General features: G+C 37.7%; 1 protein-coding gene across 1 annotated transcript; it reads right to left on the bottom strand.

Moving 5' to 3' along the window:
* Positions 1–85: 85 nt before the first annotated feature.
* LOC136808239 (EF-hand calcium-binding domain-containing protein 6-like) lies at positions 86–25,654 on the bottom strand. The gene is made up of 24 exons (XM_067064776.1): positions 25,122–25,654; positions 24,478–24,601; positions 23,610–23,780; positions 22,920–22,994; positions 22,321–22,481; positions 21,857–21,923; positions 21,516–21,616; positions 21,042–21,117; positions 20,458–20,553; positions 20,067–20,125; positions 19,616–19,720; positions 19,030–19,114; positions 18,547–18,788; positions 17,710–17,925; positions 17,091–17,241; positions 4,969–5,048; positions 4,094–4,249; positions 3,617–3,809; positions 3,068–3,172; positions 2,814–2,885; positions 1,999–2,508; positions 1,615–1,699; positions 936–1,020; positions 86–726 (listed from the first exon to the last, which is right to left on the bottom strand). The coding sequence occupies exons 1-24, from the start codon at positions 25,148–25,150 to the stop codon at positions 675–677; spliced, it is 3,096 nt and encodes a 1,031-aa protein (XP_066920877.1). The 5' UTR covers positions 25,151–25,654; the 3' UTR covers positions 86–674.
* Positions 25,655–26,119: the final 465 nt, after the last annotated feature.

The raw sequence follows: 26,119 nt of genomic DNA, 5'->3' as shown, positions 1-26,119 counted from the left end.
GGGCTAGATGTCGTGCTAGTGTGCCGTGGTTAGGTAGGAAATTCTACCTAGATCATCACGTGACATTACAATAGACTTTCAGTGCTTAACGATTACGTCATCAAATTCTTCAACAGTAACATCTAAATCGAATGGAAATATAAACGAAGAGTAAAAAATAAATAAAAAATATTTTTAAATTCAAAATATTTGTTGATAAAGTTTTTCAATGTAAGTTGGGTTGGGTTGGGTTGATCAAAGTATGTATGATCAAAGTACTTCAGTTTGCCTTTACTTATATCGTTTCATGTATTGGGTCGCGATCAACCTTCCAGTGCAGCTGGTTTACTTTCATTATACAAGGATGAAAATCAAGATTATGTTCTAGTAAATTCGTATTCCCGTATTCCATCAAAGCATGATCAAAGATACATCTTATTATTGGTAAATCGCAGTAGGCGTGTCTTTTCTTTCTTGTCCAGCTTGTAAATGACAAAATAAAAACCAATATCTTGCAGGTTTAGCACGGCCATCGTTATCAGCTAAATTCTCAGTGGGAATAAATATGAATGCTTTCACTATTTTACCACTACTATATTGTTTTGTCATAACGAATATGAAATGGCTTCATTAACAGAATGGTCCCCATAAACTTAGTTTTACCATGTTCTCGTTTGAAAACATTTGAAAACATTTTATTTCAGTTGCTTTTTAACGATACGTTTTAACAACTCGACATAGGGAATCCTAAAATCAAAAAAAATAAAACAAAATGAGCACAAGGTTTAAGGAATCCGATCAGACATTTTTTCACCCTTTTAACGCAACAAGCACCAAAATATTTTTTTTTTCAAATGATAGCTTTTAATTGAAACGAGGTTTGGTTTTGGACTGATAGGAGAGTATAATGGTAGCTTTGGGATGAGTATTTTTCGGTTAAATTTGGTCACACTTACATTTGCTGTGGTTCCATGCAATTAGCTTTCATCAACAAACGAATGTCATGAATGGTGACGTAAATACCATGTTCTCTCAACACATCTAAAGTAATAAATAAAAAGATGAAAAAAGTACGGAAGCCAATTAGGGCCAACACCTTGAAGTGGAAAATATATTCCTCGCTTCTATTTCAATCAGAAGCGCTATTCGTTTTTCTTCAAGAATTATTATCGATCTTCTTTCAGGCTGACTATTCTGAATTTGATATTTTTTTGAAATTCGCAAAACAAAGTTGCGAAGAAGAAATTTTTTTAGCGTTATTCTCTATTGGCAGTATCCCCTTTGCCCTTTAACACCATGCTACTACAAATTTAACTAATCTTGACCGAAGGTTCAATTTACAGGTGTTATAAGTATGTTTTTATTTGCATCCTTAATTTTCGGCTAATGGCTGGAGGAGTTGATGATTTGTCCTTGAAATCTTATAAATAGCATATTTTGTATACAACATTCCATTTCATATAATATTTTAAGAAACATGCTATGAATTATAATTATATGTTTATAGTGCGTTACAGTTTTCCGGTCTGTAGTTTGTATGACCTGTGACCTGCGTTTCGAACTAGCCGCCATCAAAACAATAACTATGTAAACCAATGATCAAGGTGTCCATATTTCAAAAATTCAAATACTTACCACAAAAAGTCTTAATTTTCATTCGATCACTTCCAGGAGGTTGTTTTCGACATAGTTTGAATATTTTTTGCCAATTTCGTCGAATCTAAAATAACAGAATTGTAGAGCTTTTGAATTAAAAATAACCCATCATCAAACGTCTAGCAATTTAACACAATTTAAAATGGTGTACGCTATTACGAGATATTTCGCAAAATAAGCAAGGTTTTGAAAGCCACCAAAATTTAAATCATTGTATATTCATAAGATTTGTGAGGACTGGTGTTCCGCAAAATCATCAAATTCTACTTTCTTTGAAGTTTTGATTCTCCATTTTTCTTGTTAGTTTTGAAGCCCTTTCCTGGAATCTCAATCCCCGTACCAGACCTAGCCTTGCAAACTTACCAGTATTTCAATATTATGAGAGTTGTCTTCTGGAGAACTGGGCATCATATCAGGCGAAGATAAAGCTGGCAACTTGAGGTTTTCTTTCGAAGTTTCTGGCAAACCTGATGTATTGTTTACATCTCCATTTAATCCTTGAAAAGATATTCTTTTAGTAAGCGTGTTGTCTGAATTTACTTCTTCGTTCAGATTCAAAGAATCTCTTCTGAGAGGGCTGGTGCTAGCACATTCAGCATTTTCAAATCCATTACTTTTTTGTTGGAAAGATATTTTTCTAGTCGGTAAGCTACCACCGTTGGAATCACCATTCCCCTGCAATGAGATTCTCCTCAAAGATGATGGAGCTTTGTTTTGTCTTTGTTGCAAAGGTGAGCTTTTCGGTCGATCTATGTTTTGTTGATGAGGTTGTGAAGGCGATTGTAAACTGATACGATCGAGCGATGAACGACTGGTTAAGTTTCGCCTGATTGGAGATCGATGTGAAGGTTTTGGAATCGTTCCTTTGTCATTCTTGTTTGTAAAAAAAATAAAATCAATGATCATACTGAAGTCTGGTTGTAAAGTTGGGGTTTCAGGTGAGCATAGAGGAGTAACCAAAGGCTAAACGACTACCAGTTTACTCAACCAGTCGTGCTTTTATACTACATGTGGTAATTTGAGATTGAAATCTTCGACGAAGAACGTTGCTTTCAATGATAAATAAAAAAATGACCACTACAGCAAGATCTTCTTGGGATTATAATTTGAAAGGCTAAATGCAACTGACCACTAAGCAGGAGAGTGTTTATTGAATAAAACATAGAAAAAACATTTACCATGACTGCTTCAAGGAGCAACGCACAAGTTATATTTTCTTGACCATCAAGTCCAATCTTCGTTAGGAAAGCCTAATAAATAAAGTTCAATAAACTTTTTAAGTAACTGCGTGACTGAGCTGAGAGATTTACTGAGTTTTACCATAATATTGTGTGACTTAAATTGATAATGATTTTCTTCATTCCAATTTAATGCTGGAATGATAATTTATTCCGATTTACATAGAGCGCTCAAACTTAACAAACAAACTCACTTGAAATTGTTTCTTAGAGAGGTTCATGAAGGTTCGTTTGATAAGAATATGTAATTTTTCTGTTGTGATATACCCAAGATTTTCATCGTCGTAAGTTTCAAACGCCTAAAACAAAGGTTTGAAATTGAAATGTCATCGATATTTTAAGGTAAATCAAGGGGTCTTTTAATAACCCTACGTAAAGGGTTTCAAGAAAATGCTATATCAGGTAGTACAACCCTCACTATTACTAACCGGTCATTATTGTATTGTTTATTAGAAACAGGCCCGGCGGAAAATCCGTAAAAGTGGGGGGAGACTAAAGCCTCAAAGTGAGAAAAAATTAGCTAGGAATTTGAGAAAAGAATCTCATTTGCTCAAAAGTGAGGAAGCTGAAGTCTCCCCAGTCTCCCCGCTTCCGTCGAGCCTGAAAAAGACTTTCCTAAATTGTAATTCTTTTTTATGGTGATCTTTCATCAGTTAATGCAAAAATGTCAAAATAACTGAAGTGTATTGTGAAAGTGATCACTCAATAGCATCCAATTTTGATGATTAAGAAGATGTTTTTACCTTTTCAAAAAGTTCAGGACTTCCCGAGACCATTTTCCGCAAAACATTACACAGTTCTTCATTTTCTGAATCCCCTCCATGAGCACTTGTGGATGAAGTAAGAGCTGAAAGTAATTCCGATCTCTTCCCTCCACTACCAAAAACTTCGAAGAATTCCGTATAAGAGATACTATTTGTTAGATTTAAGCCAACGCTGTAGTAATGACATGAAAGTAAAATAACATTTTGTGGTAAAATATATGGTAAAAGAACTGTACGAGGATTTAATCATTTTTAAAACTTGGTAAAAACTGAATGGGGGTTCTGAATTTGACAATAATTATTTTTCTAACTATAGAAGTGGTCTGGCACTGAAATATTTTAAGTACACAAATTGCAACACCTTTGTCATATAGTGTTCTTTGTTTCAGTTTGTTTAATTATTGAGTAACATTCGGGCTTCATGGATAATAATGTGACCACGCTCTGTAGACTCACCTTTCCATCAACTTTTGTAGTTCTTCTTCGTCAATGTAATAATGAAAATAATTCAACACTTGAACAAATTCATCTTTTGACACTGATCCATCCATATTTTTATCGATATTCCGAAATGCTTTCTTGAAACTTTCAAATCCATCTCGAAATTTATCTCTATGAAAGAGAATGGTAATTTTTGAATTTTGATTTTTTTTGTTGTTTTTTTGTGGTTGTCTTACCGCAGACGACCACGGCGTTTTGGTCCTCCTTGAGTGATCGAAAGTCACGTGTTTTGAGAAAGGGGTAGGGCTAGTAGATAGGAATCTTTTGAGGTTTTTGGAATTCTTAGAGTGATCCCCCAAATTTAGGTCGTTTTGAAACACATTTGAAATGTATATTGGTGTTTTTGATTTAAGGATCCTTTTACAGATTGGATTTTTTAGGTATGAAAAGGATAAACTTACTTTAATCGTAGAAATTTTAGCAAGACTAATTTTAACGTATATTAGCGAGTCAGGAAAATCTAGATTTGTTTTGGATTTATTTTAGCGAATCACGATTTCAAAAAATTTCGCGTGGATAAATTTTAGCGAATACTTGTATTACATTATTGACTGAATTCGTTTTCTAGCATTTCTTTGCACTGAAACCCTTCCTATTGATAAACATGTATCAAGGCAATATAACCAGAAATTTCGCGAGGATAAACTTTAGCGATCTGTCGATTCGGCGTGTTTTAGCGAGATTTATTTTAGCGAAAATAGGGAAAACTCGCTAAAACGCTAAAATTAGTCTCGCTAAAATTTCTACGATTAAAGTACTACTCACAATTAAAGGTAAGAATAAAAAGGACTTCCAAAATTGATAATTTATTTGGGACAAGTTTACACTACCTTAACCGTCGTTTGAGTTGTTCAGCGGTAATGAATTTTCCAGACATCTTCTGGTTTCGAAGCATGGCGGCAACTCGTTCCTGGACGGAACGGTGAAGAAAGAAAAATTATCTTATATAAGAATAGAAAAAATCATAAAAAAGCATTGACGAATGATTTGACATCTACATATTACACGTATGGAAAAGTAGTTTTAAGTAAATCGTACCTCTATATGGACCTATATTACAGTAATATCCGAATATCAATACATTAATGTCCAAAATTCAAACAACCACAAAGAATTGAAATTACTTCCAAGTTATGGAAGGTTGGAGTCATAGAGACTTATTTATAAGAGTAGCTACCTACTTTTTTTTCCAGCCTCCCGAACTCCCCTTCCGTTGATTAATGTCTGAAAATATTTTGCTCTAAATAGCCAGTATAAATTCCCCCGGTATTTAGGTCCCTCGACCCTCCCCGGTTTATTAAAATTTGAAGATTTTTAGACCCCCTCCGTTTATTCCGACAACCCAGTTTATTAGGCATCTGAGAGTAAAGGGCCCCGAGAGCTCGGTTTTTAGGAGATATTTGAGTTACAGAGGTCCGGAGTCACAGTTGTCGCACACGGAGATTTAGGTGTGGGTCTCCCTGGATATTTCACCAGACAGTTTAACTAAATCCCGAGGCGCAGTGTACCCTGAAAGAGTACAATTTAAGAAGATAGTAACTGGACGATAGTAACTTCGATCGAATGAATTTTATATTTACATGAAAGTGATCACTAACGTATATACTGGTTCTATTAAATTTTCCGTCTTAATATTTCAATAACTCCAAATAACTGTTCCTTAATATAGTTGTCTAAAAAGTCGATAACACGATATCTCCAATTGATGTTATGGAAGGTTCCAGATCTAAATCAGTAACAAGTCTCTTTACTAATAGTACGGTTCGTAACTCTCTAGCTTTCCAGCATGTTTCGACTCTCCAGCACGCTTCCGACTCTCAGCACGCTCTCCGACTCCAATAATGATTTTGTGATTCCGGTATTTATAGTTTTTAGTTCTATGAGTATTTAGAGGACTGGATTTAGAGCCTGGGATCAATAGTCACGTTGGTTTAGTTGTCCGCGTCCATTCATGTGGTTGGGATTGCTTCCTCGATCCCAGCTCATAAATCTTTCAGTGTTGTGCGTAGATTGATTCAGTCTCTTGGTTTTGTTCTCGATTATCTCAGTGTGTCAGTGGTATGTAAGATATTAGTCACGCTTGGGCTAACGGGGTTGCAGTCCGTTTTCCTCGATGATCTTCATGCGTAAATCTATTCAACGTGAATGGTATATGATGATTTTCCATTGACTGAATGCTGGTAGCTAGAGAAGGTCTTTTCATGGTCTATTCCTGCGTAAGCACGTTGGACTTGAATGGATAATGTAGATTGTTTATTTTGGGATGAGTGATGTTTTCTCAAAATATCTCTACTGTCACACCTCCATATAATGATAAGTGACGTCCTCGTCACTAAAGTATTTATTTCAAGTATAAAAACGATTCTCATACCATGTGCGCCTTTTCAACATCCATTCCCATATGTATATAAAAGTCACTATTATATGCCGGCTTACCAGTGTCTCGCCAATACACATCAAAATGAATGCCTGGTATATGAACATCATTTCGTATTCTTAACAATTCGCTTGGGTACCCTTTCCAATTTCGTCTGTCTCTATTCATCATGTATTTTTCGGCCTTTTCTATTATTTGTATTAATTGATGCGTATCGTGAATTAGTTCGTAATACAACGCCACGTTTATTGAAACGATGTTTATCGTGAATTAGTTCGTAAAAATACGCCACGTTCGTCGAAACGACGTTTATCGTGAATTAGTTCGTAATAAAACGCCACGTTCATCGAAACCATGTTTATCGTGAATTAGTTCGTAAAAATACGCCACGTGCATCATTGTGTTATCATCGACTTTGCTTTTCGATATTGTGTACCAAATTAACTAACCAGTTTCCAACTTTAACTTTAATTTCACAAAATTTTAGCTTCTTTAAAAATTATTTCCAATTCTCAGTAAAATTCAAAAAAAAAACAATTAAAAATCCTTAAATTATTCCACAACTTACGAAAAAATAATTACTAATAACGAAAACTCGAGTTCCTAAAATGTCAAATCTAAATATCAAATTTTACGTACAATATGTCAGCTTTTCTTTAAAAAATTCAAACATTTATATCAAATTTCACATTAGTTACAATTAAATACTCATAATTCCTTTTTCACAGTAACTTCCAGTAGTAAAACAAGACAAAACTTCTCAAAAAAAAATTTACCCACATAGTTTATATATACAAAGTTTTTCCTTTCTTTCATTATTCATGTAGGGTTCGAATTCGACATTTAGCATTCAATCTCTGGTATTCGGTTGTACCATTGGATTTTGATGTATTATGCATGATACCAAGGATCATTTTTTCGGAATTAGATATGTATTGGTTTAGAATCCTTGGTACCGGAAATTCGATAACCACGATATGTTTTGTTCGCTCTGATAACACTTTTCCAGCTCGAACATGCAAAATAGTTGGTATCTTGACAAATTTACTTGTGAGATTTCCATTTGGTAAATATTCTTCGTCTGATGGATTCTTGATCAAAGTGAGAACGTACAGGGTCGCAACCGTCAATGCAGTAATAGTGGCTATAACTGCTAGGATACTCCAAATTCTGGGTGTTTCTTTTCGTTTGTTACTCGCAAAGAATCTCTTTCTCCTGCTCGCACTGGTTATGGTTTGTTCTGAAAAGTTGATGATAGCCTTCTCCGAGCTCAAAATATTCATTCCAATGATTACATCTTCTTCAATGTTTGGGACAACCATAAATTCCTGGGTTTTCAATGACAGTGGGTCTGCTATGCTAGCTGGTATGATCGCACTTCCAGCAGTCTCAAGGATACCTCCAGTAACTGATGCTAATATAGTCCCTTCATTGTGGGTCAGGAATGGAGCGATTTCAGCCTTATCCCAAATTCTTTTGTTCAATAAGGAATGACTAGAACCAGTGTCCACCAGAGCAATAAAGGTCTTTGTTTCTCCTTCTATGGATAAATAGACTTCTGTCTTGATGCCATGTTTTTGCTCTTCTTGGTCAGTTGATCGGCAATGTATTGCCAGTACATGTCCATGGTGTCGTTTGGTCTTATGGACGTGGCTTCTTTTCTTTCCAGTATGAACGTACGTGAAGAGATCCCTCGTAGCAGGTTCTTCTGTTACTGTTTCGAATGTTTTCCCATCATCATTAGGCGTTTTAAAGCGATGTCTTTGATGATGACGGTGGTGACGTCGTTCCCTATGCATTTCTTTATGGGAATGTTCTTCCTCTTTTTCTAACCGTTGCTGGGCTGGTGAGAATTCCATTTTGGTATTTTTCTTGAAAAGTTTTATTATGGAGCCTCGGTTCAGGTATACAAAAGCTCCAATTAAAGCTAGAAGGACGACCCATTTAATAGTTCCACCGATCCCACCAAAGATGTTGAGGATACTTCCTATTCCTTTCCCAGCAGATTCCACTGCATCGCCAGTAGAAGTGATGATATTACCTGCAGCTGAACCAAGGGAAGTAACAATCTTTTCATCCAAGTTACCAACTCCAGTTAGGACACCTTGTATTCCACTTCCTAAAGCTCCAATGATTTGGCTTGTCCCTCCTGCAGCGGCTTCTAAAGCTCCTCCAAGTCCAACTCCAATACCAGTGAGAAGGTCGCCATTTCCACGTTCTATCTGTAGTTGTTTTACTTCCTCCATAGCATCACGAATTTCGGAGAAGATGTTTAGCATGGAGTATGGTGCCAGGTGTTGAGGTGGTTTTTGAATCATTCTTTTATCGAATCCTCTAATCTTTTGCAACTTCACAAAACTGGATCCATGGAATTGCTTCTTTGTTTTTGTCTTGGTTACTTCCCCTTCTTGGTCGATCACATCATATGAGCCTTCGTTGTTTTGTAAAGACGTAATAGGGGGTCTGGCTGAGCAGTTGATTTTGTGAGATTTTTCTACTACCTGTCGATCCATAATTCGTAAAAATTTAACTTGGTTATGATAGGGTGCTTTTACTGGAATATCGAAGTAACATGAATTTCCTACTCTTCGATTGGTGATCAGACGGTAGTTGGAAATTTTCAAACAGCGATGTACTTGAAGGGCTTCTCCAACGATGTGGACGGTGACTCCACTTTCTTGGTGAATCCATCGGGCTGCAGTTGTAGGAAAAACTGCTATCATCCATCGTTGAATTCTCGACACTTCCTGTTGTATGAAACAAAGTCTTTCCCATTCTTGAATAATGTCCAATTTCTGGTTAATAAGGGTACGCACAATGTGAGCTTGTAGGATAGGTCCAAGAGTGTCGGATACCATTCGTTTGGAATATGCAGTCTTTAAGGGCTTCGAACATGTTTCCTTTCATCACTGGGTCCTTTAGTAATAGACCGTTATCAAGCAAAAGAGTAGTTTTGCTTTCGCCATATTCATTTTGGATGCTTCCACCAACTTTGAGAGAAGGAATTAGAACATGACTCTCCATTTGCTTTACTTCATGTTTTCCTAGTGAATGCCAATCGATTGCTGGATGATGTGGGTCATTCCAAACTAGAGCACTTTTTGGTGCATCTTTCATGGTACAAGAGCCGTATGATTGTCCTTTTGGAATTTCGCTTGGGCATTTGCTGTTGGTTAAGTGTTGTTCAATGTATTTTTCTTTACCAACGACTTGAGCATCGAAGGTTCTAAGGGTCAATTCCTTGATTTTTAACGTTGTCTTCTTCCAATACTTGCATTTAGCCACTTTTCCATCAGGGTGTGTACTGACAAAACGATGTCCACTTTTTCTTTCAAGAGGGTTTCCATTGTATGTTTTCGTATTGAATGCTTGGATACAATCAGATGGACTGATAAAGATTTCCTCCGAATTAGACGTCTCCTTTTTGGAGGAAACTTTTCTGCTCCAGGCAACTCTTGGTTTCCAATCGCAAATTGTGGTGGTTTTGTATAACGTGCAGTAATGGATGTTAAAGTGAGTGATGTTCGGCGAATACTTAAAGACTTCCATTTCTTTCGTTATAAGCTCTGATTTTTTTGTCATCGAATGAGTACATGTAGGTATTTTTGGGAATTCGTATATTCCTAGTGGAGTAGTGGTGGTGCAATCGTAGAGATTTCCCAGTCTTGATCCAAATATTATTGGCCTGAACATAAGGACCAGAAATAGTGACCATTTCAGCGAAGTGGGCTGGCTTCTTCTGTATGAGATGGTGTTAATCGATAGATTGGGGTCTAGGAATCTCTTGACCAACTCCGCGTTTAAGTTCTCTTCAGGTTCCCAGGTGTTTTCGTCGTGAGAATATCCTTGCCATTTTATTAAGAAGTATCTTTTGTTTCTCTTGAGCTTCATTTTCAAGATTTCCTCCACCATGTAGATCGGTTCATCTGCTTCCATTTCTTGAGAAGTTTCAAAAGTTTGGTCTGGATCAGGTTGGGTTTTATCTTCTACAACAGTGTCATTAATCTCTTTTGGTCTAGTCTGCTCTTGATTTTGATTTCCAGGTGTGAATGAGTCTGTCTCTTCGTGCTCTGATTCTTCATTCTCTTCAGATACGTCACTCAAGTCATCAGAGGAATCATCGTTATTAACACGAAAGTTTGGATCTTTAAATGGCTTCATTCGGTTGACGTGGACCACAGTCGTTGGTTTTCTTTTATTGAGGGGATCATTCAGCTCATAATTTACTTCGGATATCTTTTTCGTGACTCGATATGGACCAATCCACTTTGCCATCAATTTTGGACTCAGGCCCTTATAACGTTTTTTATTGTGTAGCCAGACCTTATCTCCGACTTTGAACTGAGTGTTAGTGGCCCCTCTGTCGTAGTAGTACTTGTCTCGTCGTTGGGCTTTTCGTAGGTTCACTTGTGCTAGCTTCTGAGCGGTACGCACTTGATCAACTATCCTTTCACGATGATCCTCAATTAACGGTGATAATTTTCGTCCAGGATTGAACTGTAGGTCACTTGGTAGCGTAGCCTCTCTTCCAAACATTAAGTAGTATGGCGAATCCTGTCTGGATGCATTGATACTTGTACGGTAAGCGAAGAGTACTGAGGGAAGATACTGGTCCCAATCATTCTGTCTTGAAGCAACAAAGTGGGAAATGCCTTTAACAATGGTTCCATTAAGTCTTTCTACAATGCCATTAGATTGAGGATGGTATGGCGTGGTGCTAATCTGTTTGATATTCAACATCGCACAAACTTCTGCCATCAAATGAGACAAAAAATTGGTACCTTGATCAGTGACAAAGTATCTTGGAACGCCAAAGCGAAATATGATATGATGTAGTAACAATTCAGCAATAACGTGTGCTTCGGTCGAGGCAGTCGCGAATGCCTCAGGCCAAGAGGTGAGTCGTTCAATAAAAACCACTACGTATCTGTTCCCAGCGTCTGTTCTTGGGAAAGGTCCAACTACATCACAGTGAAGTGCGCTCCAGGGTTCTCCAGTTGCTATAGGTAGTAATGGTGCTTTCTTTGATGGTGTTCCTTTATCCTGTTGGCATATAATGCAGGTGTTGACCCAGGTTTGGATATCAGTCCACATCTCTGGCCAAAAATACCGTCTTCTGGTTTTGTCGGCGGTCTTTGCAAAGCCAAAGTGTGCTGTGTTAGGTTCATCGTGATTGTACCTCATGATAGTTGCGCGGAACTTCTTTGGGATTACCAATTGTTTCCATAGACCTTCGGGTGTAGTGGTCTTTGGGCTATAGATGTGGTAAAGAACTCCTCCATCCATGAGATAGTTGTCAATGTCTCTCAGAACAGTATCTTTTTGCTTGCCTTCAGGTAGAGTCTTCTTTTGCAGATATTCCATTTTTGCTTTCAAATCAGGATCTGCAATTTGGTGTCGTTGAATTTCGTCTTTGTCGAAGGTGTTTTTCGTAATAGCAGCGAAGAAGAGGTTGTTGGCTGCTTCTGATGGACTTTGAAATGTTTCCTCATCATTGATATTTGAAGGACCGTCTTCAGCCTCTCTGGTTGTATAATCAAAGGAGTTTATTTCTTCGTTCATTTTTTCCGGAATATCTATTGGTTCGTTTGGTCTTCTCTTTTCCCAATCAATGGTTTGTTTTTTCTTTTTGGATACTTTTGGTTTAGTTTGGGCTTCTGCTTGTAGCTGATCCCATGGAATTCTTGACAAACCGTCTGCGTTCCCGTTTGCTTTTCCAGGTCTATACTCGATGATAAAATCATAAGCTTGTAGATATAGACTCCAGCGACATAATTTACCAGTGCTGTCCTTTGTGCTCAGGATGTAGTTCAGTGGCTTATGGTCTGTGAGAATTGTGAATTGCCTACCATGAAGGTATGGGTGAAGTTTCTTTACGGCAGTCACGATTGCTAAAGCTTCTCGCTCGATAACAGATAGTCTATGTTCTGCTTCATCCAAACGACGTCCTCCATAGATCACGGCCTTTTCTAGCTTGCCATACCTTTGGCTTAAGGTCCACCCGATTCCAGTATTGGACGCATCGGTTTGTAGGTAGAATCTCTTTGTAAAATCTGGTAGAGTAACCACAGGTTCGGACGTGAGAATATGTTTCAGTTTCTCAAATAGCTGTTGACAGGTGTCATCCCAATTGAATTTTACTCCTAATTTCGTCAGGTTGTATAAAGGTGATGCCAAGTTACTGAATCCCTTCACAAATCTTCTTTGTAAGTTGTCTTCTGGGCCAGTTACTCTTCTATCAGTTTGACTTGTCTCTTGGATCGGTGCAATTGTTGTTATCTTTGTTAGGGTGCCCAGAAGAGAACCAGCAGGAATTTTGACGGGATTCTCATTGAAACTTGTAACTTTCAAGGTAACTCTTCCACTGCTTCCTCGAAAAATTGCCGGAGTTATGTTCAAGGATGTTTGTTGTTTCAGTTCCTCTGATGGTTCGAAGAGATGATCGTCTCCAGATGGAAAATCATATTCGAATTGCCAAATCGTCTCGCAGAGTGGTAAAATGTTCTTCTTCTTTCTTGAAAATAGTTCAGTCGTAGGCTTGCGTTTAGACATTGAACGTAAAGGTATCGCCTCAAGGTGTTCTTTTGGTACCGGAAGTGATGGTTTATCAATTTCGAGAGTTAAACTTTGTTCCTTGTAATTGATCGTTCCATTGTTTTCAGTAAGAAAGTTATGTCCCACTACTATGCTGTGGCTCAAGCCTTCAACGATGTATAGATTAGTCATATACTTTTCCTTTTCGATTTCCAAGGGTATAAATATGGACCCTTGTTGGCGGTTACGACATTAGGAAGATTAGTTGTTGAGGGTGAGATTGTTGTTAAGCTCTTGATTTCATCCCAAAAATCTCGACTGATAGCTGTTATGGCAGCTCCACTGTCTATCAGAAATTGACAGTCTAATCCAAATATTTTACCCCAAATTCGGACTGAGGTAGGACTTTCCTGGATGAAGCGACTTTTAACTTTCTTCATCTTTTGTGCAAGGACATTTTGAAATAAAGTTTTGTGGTTTGCATCGACTGTTGTCGTGTCCTTTTCATAAAACTGTTCCTTTTGAACGGGGATTAGTTCGATGCCATATAATGCTTCATTATTGTCTGTTGTTGATGTTCCCTCGACCGTCTGGACTTGAAAGTTCTTCGATGTGGACTGAACTTCATTTTCGTCGTGTAAAGATGCATTAATGTCAATTAAGTTTTCAACTTCGTTGGTCTCACTGCTCTTTGCTGCAAAGTCAGATTCTTCTTCATCATCGTATGTTGTGTCAAAGTTGGCCTCTTTTCTATCTTGATTGTCTTCAAATGATACTTTGAGTCCGTCTGGTTCGGAGTTTCTGCTTTGAACATCATCTTCTTCATTCTTTTTGTCTCCAGAGCGAAGGTAAGGGGTGTCGGATTGGGAGGAATAACTGGGAGAGGGAGAGCGTGGAGTATATTCTATTTCGACATCAGAGTCGTCATTACAAAGTTCAATGTCTTCATAGTTGACAAGCTCATCATGTTTCATTTCATACCAAGGAGATGAGGGATCTGGAGGATTATGTTGGGAATTAGCTTTTAAATCCCTTTCACTCGACGATGGATAGATCATACAGTTGAAAGTGTTCCGTTTAATCGTATATGCATTGTTGTTGCTATCTCTTTTCGTAGAATGGTTCTGTTGAGCTTCTTGTTGATTTGTTGCCGAAGCTGGAGGGCCTTGTGGTCTTGACACAAAACGCCTACCATCGTTGAATGGAATTCGTGGGTCCCTTCCACGTCCATCAATATTGTTCTGTTGTCCTCCATGATTGCCATCTTCTAGATAGTTGTTGCCGTGGTAGTTGTAATGTCCATAATAATTCGCATTCCCATCGTATCTGTTACTGTAACCACCATAGCTACCTCGACGATTGTTGTTGTACCTGCCACGACCTCGAGCTTCGCGACAAACTCTCGAGGTATGGCCGACACGTTGGCAAGTGTAATATACTGGTTGACCATCGGCAGAGCGCATGTATCGACTATTGAATCCAATACTTTTGTCCCTTGGGGGCCTTCCGTTACCCTGTTTAAGTAAACGAACTTCATTCCGTAACCTGTTGATTTCTCGGGAAGAATCTGTTGTCGACGCCAAATTTGTTTGACCAAAAGCATTCAACTGTTGGGGTTGCGCAGCTGTTAGTTGTAATTTTTCCTCCAACATCTCTGACATTTTTATTTCTAAGTCCTTTTCGAAATTTTGGTTGCCATTCGAAGCCTGGTTCGGTTGAACAGAACACGCTTGTCCACTTGATAATTTTGCATGTATTTCTTTTATCGTTTTATTCGAGTCTTTCGTGGAGGTTGTTATTGGGTCTTTCAACGTAACGTAAGGTACCGCCTCCTCAAAGGTTTTGAATTCTTTGAGTATGACATCTGTGCGAAGGGGTTCATCCAAACCACTGAGCAGGGCCTCCAACTTTTGTTCGGAGGTCAGGCCCAATTGAAAGGCAATTGTCTCTAGCTTGAAGATGTAGTCACCGAGAGGAGTAAAATCAGATCGTTTCAAAGCTGCCAGTTGAGCTTTTCTGGAGCATCTCGTTTGCATTGATGAGAATCTTGCAATCATTGCTGCTTTCAACTTTTCATAGGACTTCTTTGTATCGGCAGGGAGTTGCATGTAGAAGAATCCCGCACTTCTCTCGAATGTAATTGGTAAGATCTTCAAGATTCTGTCGTCACTCCAATCGTTGCATAAAGCAAGCCTTTCAAAATGTTCGAAGAAGGACATGATGTTGTCAGTATCCTCACCTGTGAAGACAGGTAGGTCCTTCTTTCCTACCGTGAATGTACTGATGTGCCTGTCATCCTTTGATCTGGCTTCTCCTCTGTTGTTGTCAACTCGACTCTGTCTGATGTCATCCCTCCGATTTCTTCTTCCGCTGGCATTACTGTGATATCCTCCTTCGCCATTGTAAGTGTTCAGTTCCTCATATGTATGGTCGTCGCTCGTCGATGAATCAAGTATGTCTCGATGATTAGATCGTATTTGAGGATGGCGCAAAGGGGTTGCTGTGTCAATCGGATCCGGGGTTTCTTCTGGGAAGGATCTTCGTCTCCTCGGTTTCCGGATTTGAAAATTCGATGCCATCATGAATAATTCAGGTACGAAAGTAAGAAAGTTCTAACTTACAGTTTTGGATCCTCTCTCTTCTTTTTGCTTTGAATAATTGACAAGCGATAAAAATAGATACCGTTGATGCAAAAAGTTCCAAAATCAATAATTCAACGAGCAAAGAAGAAACAATCAACCATGCAAATCAAAATAAAATTCAAAATGCAAAGTCACTTTAAGTTAACCATGTAACAATTTTTAATAATTCAAAACGTACAACGAGATAAAATAATAGTCCAACAACTTCAATGAAATGTAAAATGAAAATCGAAATAAATCCACTACACACTGGTAAAATAAAGCAACGCTTGGTGTAAATCTTTGAATGTAATGTAGCACTCTTGAGAAATCCAACTTGAGTTCTAAGGTAGAGCCTCCAATGTCGCACACGGTGATTTAGGTGTGGGTCTCCCTGGATATTTCACCAGACAGTTTAACTAAATCCCGAGGCGCAGTGTACCCTGAAAGAGTACAATTTAAGAAGATAGTAACTGGACGATAGTAACTTCGATCGAATGAATTTTATATTTACATGAAAGTGATCACTAACGTATATACTGGTTCTATTAAATTTTCCGTCTTAATATTTCAATAACTCCAAATAACTGTTCCTTAATATAGTTGTCTAAAAAGTCGATAACACGATATCTCCAATTGATGTTATGGAAGGTTCCAGATCTAAATCAGTAACAAGTCTCTTTACTAATAGTACGGTTCGTAACTCTCTAGCTTTCCAGCATGTTTCGACTCTCCAGCACGCTTCCGACTCTCAGCACGCTCTCCGACTCCAATAATGATTTTGTGATTCCGGTATTTATAGTTTTTAGTTCTATGAGTATTTAGAGGACTGGATTTAGAGCCTGGGATCAATAGTCACGTTGGTTTAGTTGTCCGCGTCCATTCATGTGGTTGGGATTGCTTCCTCGATCCCAGCTCATAAATCTTTCAGTGTTGTGCGTAGATTGATTCAGTCTCTTGGTTTTGTTCTCGATTATCTCAGTGTGTCAGTGGTATGTAAGATATTAGTCACGCTTGGGCTAACGGGGTTGCAGTCCGTTTTCCTCGATGATCTTCATGCGTAAATCTATTCAACGTGAATGGTATATGATGATTTTCCATTGACTGAATGCTGGTAGCTAGAGAAGGTCTTTTCATGGTCTATTCCTGCGTAAGCACGTTGGACTTGAATGGATAATGTAGATTGTTTATTTTGGGATGAGTGATGTTTTCTCAAAATATCTCTACTGTCACACAGTTACTCTACTGTATATATTGCATATTCTAAATCTTTTCAAGTCGTTCAGTAGGCTGGAAACAGAACTTCGTCATTTAACCTAAATCCACAATGGGCAAAGACTTTCCTAACTGAAAGTGACGCCCCCAAAATAACATAACATATATATAAATCTTTTCAAATGGTCAAGAAAAATCCACCTACCCTTTGATAAGCCTGTTGCATTTGAAGAGCAATAGTATTTCCTTTGGCAATTTTGGTGCTCAGACCAGCATGATCGCCAGGTGCAAGTTCAGTACCAAGTTTGTTTAAGAATTCCTGATTATCTATGTTCCCATCACCATCTGTGTCGAACCTGCAGTGAAACAGAGGTCAAAGTTTTGCACATTTTTGCATTTGTAAAGCTCAGTTACAAGTAACAGAGAGCTGAAAGGCAAGAAATATTCTAACAATCAAAGACTTTAAAAAGGTTGATCAAATACAACAGAAGATTTATAATCAGCTCTTTGATTTTCAGGTCAGAGTATCTGATTTATCCAGTAGTACCGTGAATAAAATTCACGGCCAAGTTAAGAATAAGGGCCAAGTTTTGGATATTTCCCCATCCACTCGGTCAATGCTGTTAATTCTCTTTGACATCCCTGTATCAGTGACCTGTGACCAGTGATCTTCATCGGTGAATAAAACTCGGTGAAAAAATGCCAGAATGGCCTAATCGTGATTTCCAAGTGGATAATAAGTGGGTGCGGTGAAAATGAATTGAACTTAAGCTCTCAAACCGGCTAATTATCATACTTTGACAATAAAAATCACGACAACTTACATCTTCCATAGCTTTTGAAACTCTTCTCCCTCAATCGGAATATTAAACCGTTTCAAAATTCCATGTAGTTCTTCCTCATCGATTAACCCGTTAAAATCCCGATTAAAATTCCGATAAGCTGCAGCCAAGCTCAACCATTGGTCGGTAGCTTTTTCTGCTAGCATTTTGAAAGCTTTTTCAGCAGTGACATTGTTCATCGGACGACTGTCGTTGAAACTTCAGGGGAAAAAAGACAAAAAACAAATATTAATTGACTTTATAAAATTGAGGACGAAAACTTTTCTCCCTCTCTCGCGGAGATCCGGGAAAAATGTGGAAAAGCCAGAAAGTCTAGAGAGAAATGTCCAATATCCGGAACACCGTAAAATTAAAGTCGTTATCACAAATCTATTGCCATTTTCGACAAAATATTTTATTCTTTGGACTCTACAATCAGCGCCGAAATATTTAGCACAAAAAGGGAATTCCCTCAAAACTTTAAAGTAATTTTAAGTGCTTTGAAGTGCAGTTTATAAGTAGAGTTTTAACTCTGAGTTTTAACATTAGACTTAAGACTTAGAACCTTAGGATCTCAGTCGATATAAAAACTCAAAAATGTTCCAATAAGGCTGAGAATATAGCCTGCAAGCCACTCGAGAAATCCAATGAAACAAAGTGGAGGAGTACTGGAACTGCAATTCTCGCCCGAGCTTTAAATTCTGAAAAGCGTTTAAAAACCCAAAATTGCCAATATATTTCGCCGCCGATTGATTGTAGCTTGAACTAAATTATCATGTCAAATAAAGAAAATGCACCAAGTTTACTGATAGAATAAGGATGAAACATAGAGAAACATACGTGTACTTAGTAAACAGCCATGGGTGACCTTTCTTGAAGTCCTCCACGTCTTCGAATTTATTCAAAAATTCCATATAATTAATCCTCGAACCGAATGCTGGCAATCCAAGATATGTGAAGAGTTTTTCCATTTGCTCTCGAGTGATGGGTATAATGTATGTATTGACTAGGTTCATAAATTGTGTTCGACTTAAACTGTTGTTATTACTCTTATCTGCGTATTTGAAAGTCTTGAACATGAGCTAAAAATCAAGGATTGTGTATTAATTTTGTACTTGAAGCCAGTTTTTTGAATCGGAGGTATAGATAGTGGAGTTGAAATTTGAATGCTCAAGACAACAGTCATTTATAGTTCCAAACCAAATGAAGGGTGATGATAGAATGAAGATTCGGAGAACCTCTCTTCTTGATAGTCCCTACAGTCATCCCTGTATCATAAATTACTAAAAGGAATAGAGTTCGTTAGCATCTAGTCAAGAATACCTCTGAGTTTTCACAAATCTTTTGTTTGAATTTCTTGAATATTTCTTCTTCAGGAAGTTCACTACCAACAATGGGCTGATTGAACCTAAATAAAACACATTTTGATTGTGAAGCTACAAATATTATCTGGACATAAAGGAAAAGGATGTTCGGCAAAAATTAGTTTTACCCGTTACATTGGGTTTGATACTCATACATAATTATTTATATCATACAATATAAATTCTACTACCAATCGTGGCTTACATCCTGGAACCCCACCTCCCCCGACTGCTAGGTATGAAATAAGAGTACATTAATATTGGGATCTTCCAGAAAACTTTCGTACATAGGGGTGGAGGGTATATTAGATATTTTGTCCGGGGACAAAATTCGCCTTGTTTTGGGGGCAAACTTGCTCTGTTTAGGGGGTAATTTTGAATTTCCGGGGTCAACTGCTTGTCCGGGGATGAGATCTTTTTTCCGGGAGTCATAATTCACAATGTCCGGGGGTAAATTTCCAAAAAGATGTTATATCCTCCACCACCCCAAAATTCTTTTGGAAAAGCCCATTTCATATCGAGCTACGCCATCAAAGAATCCTCACCTATGATTCGGTATGCGAATAAGATCTTGTTTTCCACATAACTTGATGTCTTGAAAAACCGTCAGAAAGTCTGTATACGTCAACTTTCCATTGAAGAACTTGAACCTTAAGAAGGAATAGCAAATTAAAAAGAATAAACATTGTACAGTAAATCATAGTGAAAAGTCTCCCATAGGCCATTTCACAGTCGAAATGGACCAGGAGTAATCAGGACTGATTGCGCCTCCATAACGGCTTTCTGTTGGCTACACGGAATAATCTTCAAAAATTTTCAAACCTTTGTACCAATAGTAAGTCGTCATTAGCGCGCAGTGGTCTGATTACCCATTACGCTGTGTGACTGTGAAAGTGTTCAGGCCCCTATGTCACCGCTGAGACTATTTTGGGATTACAATTCCATGCTTTCATGTAAGAAAAAGGTACCTTTATTTTTGGAATCGACACAATTTACCTGGATAACAACTCTTTCAAATCTTCAACATTCAAATTGATCTTCAATTGCTTCAACATCTACATATCAAGAACGGATAAAACATTTATGTATGATGAGTCATAACAAAATACGACACATTTTGGCTCGGATAAATTATGTTAAGGAGATTTGAAATATGGTAGTGAGCTGTAGATGCATGGTTAGTATTGCTATGATATTACAATACACCTTTAACGGTGCGATCGGCTTTTAAAGGGGTCTGGTGATGAATTTACAGTCAGGAAATGACGCCAAAATCATTTATCTATGAGAATGTCAGTGCAATATTTTGACGTCATTCCCTCATGGTAAACTCGAAATCAGTCTCTTCATGTTTTAAAGGTTGATAGATGCATTCAGCTTCACTTACCCTCCTGAACTCAGCTATTGATAATTTTCCGTCGCCGTTATGGTCAAATTTCATAAATGTTTGACGGAAATCGCTTGATCTCTGAATCACAAAGTCCTAGTGAAGAGTAAGAAAAGCAATCTATTTGAGAAATATTCAATGATTAATGAACGCTACTTATTGAGTGTCACTGGAATTATATAGCATCCCCAGTTCCGCACTAGTAGGTCCTCAACCTAGGAGCGCCTCGACCCATATATTACCCTATTTTGTACAAAAACAAGAGAAATAGCACACCAGGTCAATAACACAGAAGAATGTATTATCTCATCTTAGTAAGTAAGTCTGCGACCGCAGTCGGGGGCGACCCTAAGGTTCCTCTTTCGATAGCTATCTATTCGAAGGTAGGGGAGGGCGCCACTCTTTCTCCCTGAATTGCTCCACTTACCCTTGATCCTTCTCTTAATTGTTGAGCATCAAGCAGAGAGGCATCAAGTACCATTTTGGGAATCTTTGGTATGACCCGGCTTGGGGTTGAACCCACGACCTTGCGAACCGTAGCCGGATGCTCTACCACTGCACTACGCATCGCTATCTCATCTTACCTTCAAGAATGACAAAACTTCATCCACTGATTTGAAAGAAACACAATTATCTTGTCGCTGGTGCTCCAAATTTTCACTGAAAATCATGAAAAAGTCGTAAAACAGTGTCATCCACTCGTTATAAAACATAAAAAATGTTTCAATTTGGCTAAAATCTAAGGACAATTTGAGGCTGATATGATATTTCCGAAATGGCTTAGAAAAAGCTGAATTGAAGTAAGATCAAGAATCTCGAAAACATAAAAATGAAAAATATTCCATTCAAAAGGTACGAGCGCTCAAATATAAGCAAAATTCAACCCCCTCCCCCTTCTATGATCTTGCAAGCACGATATAGTATCCCCCCTGCGCGCGCACGTTTTTTCCGAATACCACATCCCCTTCTAAGAAGGAGAGAAAAATAAGAGAATACGCGCAAAGCGTACGAACATTTCTTGATTGATCCCTTCCCCCATGTACGCATGATGCTCTTACATTTGTTTGAGGTGTTTCTTTCGTGCTTGGCTTTTCATCTCCATCTCATCATGGATTCGTTTGCTAAAGCCATCCAAATCACTGGCATGGATGTTCACTCCCTTTGCAAAGAGAAAGAAAGAAAGCAGGGTAAAGAAAGCAGGGAAATAGGGTAAAAATCAAAGAGCAGAGATGTCTTATCTAAAGAGAAAAACAACGTAGCTAATTTTAGGCCTCTCAAACGGGAGGGGTAACAAGATTGATAAAATCATATGGGTCTGTGACATGGGTCTACGCAGTCCCTCTCATTGCCTAAGTCTATTGTGGAAAATCAAACAGAAAAATATCTTGAAAACGTTTACCAATCTTTCCATGAATTCGTAAAATTCAACATCACCGTCACTATTGGCGTCACATTTTCTCCACATTCTAAATATAACAAAAGAAACTAAATTTGCTCATGATAAAGCGCGAAAAAGAAAATTTGTTTCTGTGATGACATGATTTGCGCTTTCTCAGTTGAAATGCGCCGTGGAAAATGCCTGAGTTAAACCTTTGGTTGCTACCTTCAAAAATTGGGATCCTTTGAGTAGCGCTGATCAATGTAACGCCTTTTTAAAAAGGTACTTTAATCGGATTAATTTGAAAAAGTGGCCAAGAAAACACCAAAATAACCGATTTGAAGTGTATTTTACGCTTAAATTTGAGTGTGAAGATTTCATGCACGGATTTAATATTGCGAGTGAATATCTCACGCGATTTCGCAATATTCATCAATATGCTCTATAATCCGATTAAGGTGGAAACGGAATACATTTTAACTTACTGGTCGAAATTTTCTTTCTTCATTGGTATAGCGTATCTCTGTAACAATTCTGCCAATTCATTTTTCGATATTAACCCATCTTGATTTAAATCGATCTGTAGAAAGGCTTTGGTGAAGCCTGTCCAATTATCTTGAATTTTTTCACGAATGATCTTCTCAACCTAGGTAAGACATTAAGAATTAGGTGAGTTTTTTTGTCATAAAAAATGCCCTTTTAACAAACTGTTACTTCTCCATAGTATAAGTTCGCTTTACAAATGATTTCTGTATCAACTAGCAAAAAATATAAAAGATTTTAGTGTAAATTGCTTTGATTACAAGATCGCACTTTTTACTATTTATTTGTTCCGTCTGTAATTGAGGTAGTTAAAGCTTTATATGCCTCTAGAGATAAATGAGATAAATGAGAAAGAGGGCCGGCTGTAATTTCGAGCCATACAAAAAGATCCAAAATCTCACTTTAAAGATCAAATTTGGCGAGCATTCTGTGAGGTATTAACTTAAATCTAAAAATAACATTTTACTTCATTCTCCAGCTTGAAGATATATCAGGGTTTATCTGACAACAAACACAAAATTGAGAACATGTCAAAACTTACGGTAGGTTGATCTAACGCAGGTGCAGGCACCGCGTAATGTGGGATGTGTGACCCTTTTAACCATGGGTGACCGTCCTTAAATAAAACAAAAGAATGTATAGACTTGAACTTTGAAGTGAAATATTTTATGTACATTAAAAGAATTAGGGTAAAGTATGAATTTTACATACAGATGCTGTCATCTGATGACACCTGACAATAGCTATCAAAGTATTTATTCCTGCCAGTACAAATTAAAGTTTTACAAGCATTGCGTTTAAAAGCATCTAGGCTCAGTTATGGCAAAAATTTTAGTATAAGCTAGGGTTTAGCTAGCCAGTACCTTCCCACAAACCAAATTTTTTCTTTGTGTTATGTAACAGACGTTAAATCGCGATAAAAAAGCGGTTTTCATCTAACAGGCTAGGGTTTAGCTACTCTGTACCAGAGTGTATCTCACGATTATCGTAGCGTAGTTCACTCTGTTCGCATTGTCTGTTTGGCAATGAATTTTGAAATTAGCCGTAGATATCGGGTTTGTGTACAGACAAGGGTTTAGCTTGAGTCTACATTTTCCAATTTTAGCTGTTTTTGGTCTAGATTTTACGGATTTCGGAACTTTCCTAAATTTTTGCTTCAGCCTTTTCAAGCCCTCTACCTAAGAATCTCTGAGCCTGTTTTCGAATTTTATGCTTATAAAAAAATATGTACCAATGTTTCTCTTTCCTCAAACAGGTTCAGAAATTGATGATATGAAACCCGTCCTGTTTTGTTGGGATCGATGATCTTCATGAGTTTTGTGAACTGATCTTCTGTGATAGTGATTGAAAGTTTGCTCAACACTCGACGAAATTCCTTCCATCCTATGTAACCTATCCGTGACTACAAAGATATTAAAAGAAGTCATAAAGATGTATTTACACTGAGAAATTTTGTCAATGTAAAATGTGGTCAATTTTTTGCCAAAAATTTTTGACCAGCCTTATGTCTGTTGTATTTCAAATAAGGCAACAGGTGATAGAAGAACATTTCCATTTAAAACTGGAAAAATCCCCGGACTTAAATCTTAAGAACAATTCGATGAGTGAGACACCCCTGTCTCAGTGCCCCGGTAGAACTTTTTCTCTCAGTGGAGATGAAAATTTCTATCAAAATGCCAATGGGGATAGAAAATCTATTGTTTCCAGCTCGAAAATTCCAGTGGGGATGGTTTTGGAGTGCAATTATGGGGATAAAATCATAGAGCAATTTTGCAGTGGGGTTGAAGTTGTAGGATAATTTTTCCACCGGGGACGATTTTTTGGCCTATTTTTCCACCGGGGTGGGGGGTCCACCGGGTCTGTTACACAGGGATGTAGTGAGAGATGCTAATCCAAGTCCCGGAAGATGGCACTTATAAAAATTGGTCACTGGTCACCCTTTCTTAGGCTCTTAAAATATCTGACAGGGTCCCAAAGTTACTAATTTTCAAGAAACACATAATTTTGACGTCATTCCTCTCTCGTAAGCTCGGCCCAATCCTTTTGTGACGTTGTGCTTAGGGTTGGTAGGTGTTTGTGGAGATGAATTTGAATCAAACCTCGTCGAGCTTCAGGAAAGATGTTTTGAGTGTTGCATGGTTAGAGTGGATGAGTTTTTTGAGGTTGTCGAACAGCTCTGGTGTGTCTTCAATACCGATTTCACCACCACGCACTGGGTTGTACCTGAAAAGAATTGGAATGGATAAGAAAAATGGACTTAATCAATGCCATAAATGTAATTTTCCTTCTAAAAATGAATATTTTGTTTTTAACCCGGGGGGGGGGGGCAGCTGGGCAAAATGACCGACGGGTATGTGCGGGCCCTAAGGGTACCTTTTCCAAGATGTTTAAAATGCACTGTAAGGGTCGGAAAAAGTAAAGATGCACTGTAAGGGTAGAAATTTCAGAAAATTCATGAAAAATCTAGATTTTTTGCCCAAAAATGCTATTTTGACCATTTTTTTGCACGGAAAGGATTGAAAATTTTGGGGGAAAATGCACTCTAAGGGTATGATTTTCACCGATTTTTACTGCACTGTAAGGGTGCAATTTTAAAAGCAATTTTTTGGCCCGCACATACCGTCAGTCTGCAAACCCAGTGCCCCCCATCATTTAGCCTTTTAGAATAATAAGCTAACTAAGGTTTTAAATACTAAAAATGCTGTTCAAAGTCGAAATCTGCTTCTTTGACAAAATTAGATACCTAAATCCAACTACACGCAACGATTTCATTTCTCAGTAGTGCAAATTCAACCAAATAAAATATTAATATTTTGTCTTTGTAATGGCTCAACAACCCTTTTTCTTGCTGTTGTCGAGATATATTTGAGATTTATATATTGGCAATTTTGTATTCTTTGTCCGTCTTTGTTATTTAAAGGAAGAAAACCATCAACTGTTTTTTGGCAAGTTTAAAAAGTCACGTATAAGCCCAACAATTGATTTTGAATACTGTGAGCAATTTCTTTAAACTAAACCAAAACCACCGAATCATAAAAATAACATTATGTCAAACATTTGCCAAATTATTTATCTCACAAGTCAAAACACCCACACTTCAGCTGAATTCTGATCTGGGACCTTGTCCTTCGGTCGTACATACAAATGTTGACATGATATTATTCGATTTCTGGTCCCTCTGGAAACAAAGTCTGACAATATTTGACTTTTGAAATGTTACACTTTCACTTTTTGTTTTTAAAAGTGCCAATATTTTAAAATGTTGTCTTATTCAGTGTATATAAAATGTAACAGATTAGGAACACTGCTTGTTTTTCGTAACCTAACACCTTGTAAAAGCAAACTGAGAATAATTGAAAGGACTCTTGTCTGACTAACGAGATGTTAAAAGAGCTCTCACATTACTGTATTGCAGAGGGAAGGGTAGGCTTAAAGAGGTATGCTTAGGCTTAGCATGTTTAGTTTGAGCCATAACCTAAACAATACTTCTAATACATATGGGAGGTCCGACAGTGCTTTTTTGAAAAATACAGTACACTCATTTTCATCACCTTAGGCGAGGGCAATTTAATTTGTTGTTTTACGGGCAAAGCTACCAAAAAAAGAGGGACGGTCGGCGAAAAAAATAAAAAAATAAAAGTAGAACTTCACCTTTAAAATCTCCTAAAAAGGCAGAAAAAACCTACATCTTGACAAAAATGCGAAATAGAAATTAAAAAGACACAAAAAGCTCGAATTCAT

This window comes from Clytia hemisphaerica, unplaced genomic scaffold (assembly GCF_902728285.1).
Source record: "Clytia hemisphaerica strain Z4C2 unplaced genomic scaffold, Clytia hemisphaerica genome assembly, whole genome shotgun sequence".
NCBI classification, from domain to species: domain Eukaryota; kingdom Metazoa; phylum Cnidaria; class Hydrozoa; order Leptothecata; family Clytiidae; genus Clytia; species Clytia hemisphaerica.
Note: the sequence above shows the minus strand (reverse complement) of the source record. Positions and strands in the feature narration are given on the sequence as shown.